Raw genomic sequence first — 4,288 nt, forward strand, 5'->3', positions numbered from 1 at the left:
TAAAAGGTTAGCCTGGTTTTTCATCTAGCTGTGTCTCCCTCAGAATCCAAATTACAGTCCTTCTCAGTGCTGGATCGAGTCCTTTCATCTTTAATTTGACCAAAATGGAAACCAGGATCATGAGAATTCCTCGGGGCTGGTGTTGAAAGGAATTTCCCCTGCTCTTGCCAGAGTCTCGAGGGGTGGCCTCCTTCCACGGGTGAGTAACCACAAGTCCATGTGACCGAACAAACAACATGTCCTTTTTTTCCAAAAGAGAAAAACAACACTGAAGGAAATCAGCTGAAGAAAATGGAGATGAAAGCCAGTCCACGCCTCAGCATCCTGAGGAAATGTTCTTCCTTGAAGTTCTGAGCTCTCTAAGAAGTCACCGCAAAACCAAATGCATCAGACGTTTGCAGGACGTCCTTGTTTAGAGCCGGGAAATAAACCACGAAACAGCGCCAAGAAGAGTCCAGGCCTGCCCGTGCTTCCGCGAACTCCTCACCCCGACCTCATCCTTCCCCAGCTCCTACCTGCAGGCCTCAGGTGAGCTCCGGGGTCCAGTCACTCCTGCTGGGAGGCGAGTGTGTGACAGGCGTGCGGGTCCGGCCAGGAGGCTGCCTTGGTGTCCGGCATGTCCTGTTTGCGGAGGAGGGGGTGGCGGGGGCGGGGCACTTCCGGACCCTGTTTCTGTTCTTCTCTCGTCTGCAGGCCTCCTGACCTCCAGACTCCTCACCCTCCGGCCGGCCTCTGCTCTACACCCGTCTTTGTGCCCTGCTTCCAATCACGCCGGGCCTCGGGGTCCCTGTCTCTAACGTCACTGTCAGACTCAGGTGCTTCTCCACACTCCACCCTCTCCAACACTGTTTGGAATCTCAGGCTTGGTCCCAATCCTGTGAGCTAACTTTGAAAAGACCGCTGTTCCTAAGGAGAGAGAAAGGAGGAAGAGATGAGAAAGGAAGACAGAGAAAGAAACTCTATGATCATGGTTTTTCCCAAATTCATGGTTAAATTAGAACTTACTATGTGCAAAGATAGAAGCAGGGGTCAACAGAGTTCCAGAGAATGAATGCTGACGACTGAGCACCAGCCTCTACTCCCGGCCCCATAGAGAGTGTCCCTCCTCTGTGTGCTCACGCGGTGAGTCCACACTGTGAATCCCCCACATTCTACCACTTCTCCCCAATCACTGGCTTGTCGTAGGATCAGAAGTTCCTTAAGAACAAGAATCTTCTCCCAGTGTATCCCCAGCACCTACTACAAGGAGCAGGCATCTGCTAAACACTTGTGGAAGCAGTGAAGTTGAGAGACCAGGAAGGGCCTGCAGGCACTGTGGTGAGCCTGCCTGTCGTCCACGTGGCTGCAGCAAGCAAACATGGGTTTTCCTTGGAAGAACTGTGGACCATCAACCCATTAAGTACTGAGTTGCTTCTATCAGGGCAAGGCTGTGGAATCCTGTTATCCTAGACAATGAGGTACAGGGTGCAAGCAGATCTGTGTGCTGCTGTCTTCCAGTGAGCGGACCAAGTTCTCACTTCGCATCCTCCTCCCCTGTCTCACCCACCGCTGCTCCCAAGAGAGCAATTTATCACGTCAGTGTCTGGTGTTTTCTTGAAGGCCTGTGCTAAATAAAGTGGGTTGTTTATAAAGTGAGATTATTCTCCAAGCACAGAAGCAGATTCCTGGGCACGTTGTTGCGCTGAGTGTAATTAATGAAATGCTTTTTGGACCAAATTGTTCAATGGAATGAGATCACCCACTGCCAGACTGGGTCATTCAGACCCAAAATAGATGGTCTGTATTCAATCCTAGATTTAAAACACACACACACACACACACACACACACACACACACACTGCTTAATGTCCTTCGTATCAGGAAACTACCAGAATACAGCAGACTGCAATAGTTAGAAGCATAGAGTCAAGGTACCATTTCTAATTGTCTCTTTTTTTCAATAGTCAACACTTATTTTAAGAAAATTTTCTATGCATCCAGGTTAACATCTTTGAAGCAGCATTTCCTATCGACCACTGGAGCACTCATTTAAACAGGACTGCGTATCTGCAAAGCACCCTGGGGCCCTGGAGCAACAGTGAGCATGAGGCATTGTAACTTAGATGTTGCTTCAGTGAGAAAATGCTTCTCCTTCCTTTCAGAAGGAACCAACAGAAAATGAGAGGAGAAAGAAAAGGGCTGGGAAAAGTAGCTTTGACCCTTAGCAACAGTATTTCAGAATCATTACTCTAGAGAAAACTCGGAGAACTCAAAACTTTCATAAATTATGTCTCATACAAAGGGTCTGCGGTGACCTGCAGAAACATTTTCAGTGCCTTGGAGACCTTCCTGCAATGCTGTGCATAAATCTGTCATCATTGCAATCCATGCGGCCTTACCATCTGAATTCAAATCCTCCCTGTACATTCTGCAGACTCACCCCTTAAATTAGGCAGCCAACTAGAAAACACTGTTGCAACACGAAATCCACTCCAAATCTCCAGAAAGTGTTGCTCATGGGGGAGATCCAACCGTGAGGCAAAAAGAGATGAGCTCAAAGGATTTGGGGGTTGACATTGCCTTTGTCTTCCCAGAATGTAGCCGCTGCCTGGCAGACAGCATTGCAACAAGGGCTGTGCCTGCACTCGGGCCAAAGAGCTGTCGCTCCTGCTTTGAAATCTTGGCATGACCTGGAGGTTTCCCTCACTTTCTCCCTCCATGACCCAAACCGTGGCCAAAACCCACTTTCTCGTTTTTCACATGGCTGCTCCTAAAATGTTGCTGCTGGGAACCCAGTGGAGTACCTGCTGGGCAGACATCACCTCCAGCCTTCCCATTGTTCTCCCAGCCCTGGCCTGTCTATGGGGCCCCCTCCCACAAAGAGGTGTCTTTTTATCTTTAATCCAGAGCAAAAGGCTCAGACAGTTGCCAAGGAAAGAAATGTTACCATAGTGAGCAGGCCCTCCTTTCATCACAGGGTGCTGGGGACTCGACCTGACCTCAGCTAGGCTAGAGGGCCCATGAAGCTCAGGCGGGAGTACTAAACCACCACCCACCTGCAAGACTCACCTGTACAACTCCTCAGCTACACCCCTCTTCTGCCCAAGCATCCCATCCTGCTCCTTCCCAGCCAGCATCCTTTGTGACCACGAGGCACAGCCTGGCAAGCCCTTGCCCACAAAGAGTGTCGGCAGTTGTTTGCTTCTTCCCCAGAAGGGCAAATGGTACTCACCATGGTATTAGAGAAACTAAGCCAGAGAACCCACATTCACATGTGGCTCTGCCCTCATGTGACCTTAAACAGCTAAATGCACATTTCTGATCTCCAATGACATCATGGCCACACTAACAGAAGTCCCTTAAAGGCACCCAACACAATACCTCATTCATCAGGGTCATGCCAGTCACCTGCTAGTCAGCTCTCAGCTCCATCTGCGCCCTTTGTCTCCTTTTCCCTTCTTGGTTTCCTTGACAAATGGCTTTCCAGCAATTTGTGCAAGCAAAAGGTGCTGGAAATGGGGACCTGCGAGGGTATTTCTTCCTCTTACCTCTAGCAGCATCTTGGACAGTATGCTCCATCTCCCATCAGACAGTGCCCTCCTCCACGGTTCCAGCTCCCACTCAGCAACCCTGGTTTGGTTCCTGTTTCCACCTGGTGCCCCAGCTTCTGGTCTCTGGCTAATCCCACCTCTGAGGCCACAGCTGGTTCAGGCTTCCTGCCTTATCCATCTCCAATCTGCCTCACCATCCGCTGTGTGCCTTCTCAGCTCCTCCTGGGCAACCAGTTCCCTTCATTCATTTCTCTCTGTTGAAACCACCTTGAGGAACTTGTTTCCTGATTGCACTATGAAAGATGAAGTGCCCCTCTCCTTGCTTTCTCATCTACTAATCCAGTTCATTAGGCATCCCCAACTCCTGAGAGCATTTTACACCTGAAGCCCTTCCCACATATCAAACTCCCTCTCCCTATAATAGAAGACCACCCCTATACAGCTAAATGACTCCCTGCTAGACATCTCTCTGCCTTCTCTGGATAGGGAAGTCTTAAACCCTTTCCTACCAAGGAAAAACAGTCCACTCCAGCTCAACAAATTAGTCACACCAGATGTGTCGGGAGTTGGTTCCTGCGGTAGGTTTGTGGTCTCGCTGACTTCAAGAATGGAGCCACGGACCTTGGTGGTGAGTGTTACAGCTCTTAAAGGTGGCATGGACCCAAAGAGTGAGCAGCAGCAAGATTTATTGTGAAGAGGAAAGAACAAAGCTTCCACACTGTGGAAAAGGACCTGAGTGGGTTGTCCCTGCTGGCTG

At 49.8% G+C, this 4,288-nt stretch overlaps 1 protein-coding gene across 1 annotated transcript; it reads left to right on the forward strand.

Moving 5' to 3' along the window:
* Window positions 1-263: 263 nt before the first annotated feature.
* LOC126952075 (uncharacterized) lies at window positions 264-1,759 on the forward strand. Its single transcript, XM_050786373.1, has 2 exons — window positions 264-528; window positions 694-1,759. The coding sequence occupies exons 1-2, from the start codon at window positions 383-385 to the stop codon at window positions 884-886; spliced, it is 339 nt and encodes a 112-aa protein (XP_050642330.1). The 5' UTR covers window positions 264-382; the 3' UTR covers window positions 887-1,759.
* The last annotated feature ends 2,529 nt before the right edge of the window (window positions 1,760-4,288 follow it).

This window comes from Macaca thibetana, chromosome 4 (assembly GCF_024542745.1).
Source record: "Macaca thibetana thibetana isolate TM-01 chromosome 4, ASM2454274v1, whole genome shotgun sequence".
Lineage (NCBI taxonomy): Eukaryota > Metazoa > Chordata > Mammalia > Primates > Cercopithecidae > Macaca > Macaca thibetana.

What these genes read in the sequence shown, in the direction of transcription:
- LOC126952075 (XM_050786373.1), top strand. Translation starts at nt 383, where the DNA reads ATGCATCAGACGTTTGCAGGACGTCCTTGTTTAGAGCCGGGAAATAAA. An exon ending in CTCCTACCTGCAGGCCTCAG is followed by an intron (nt 529 to 693) that starts GTGAGCTCCGGG and finishes TCTCGTCTGCAG; the next exon opens with GCCTCCTGACCTCCAGACTC.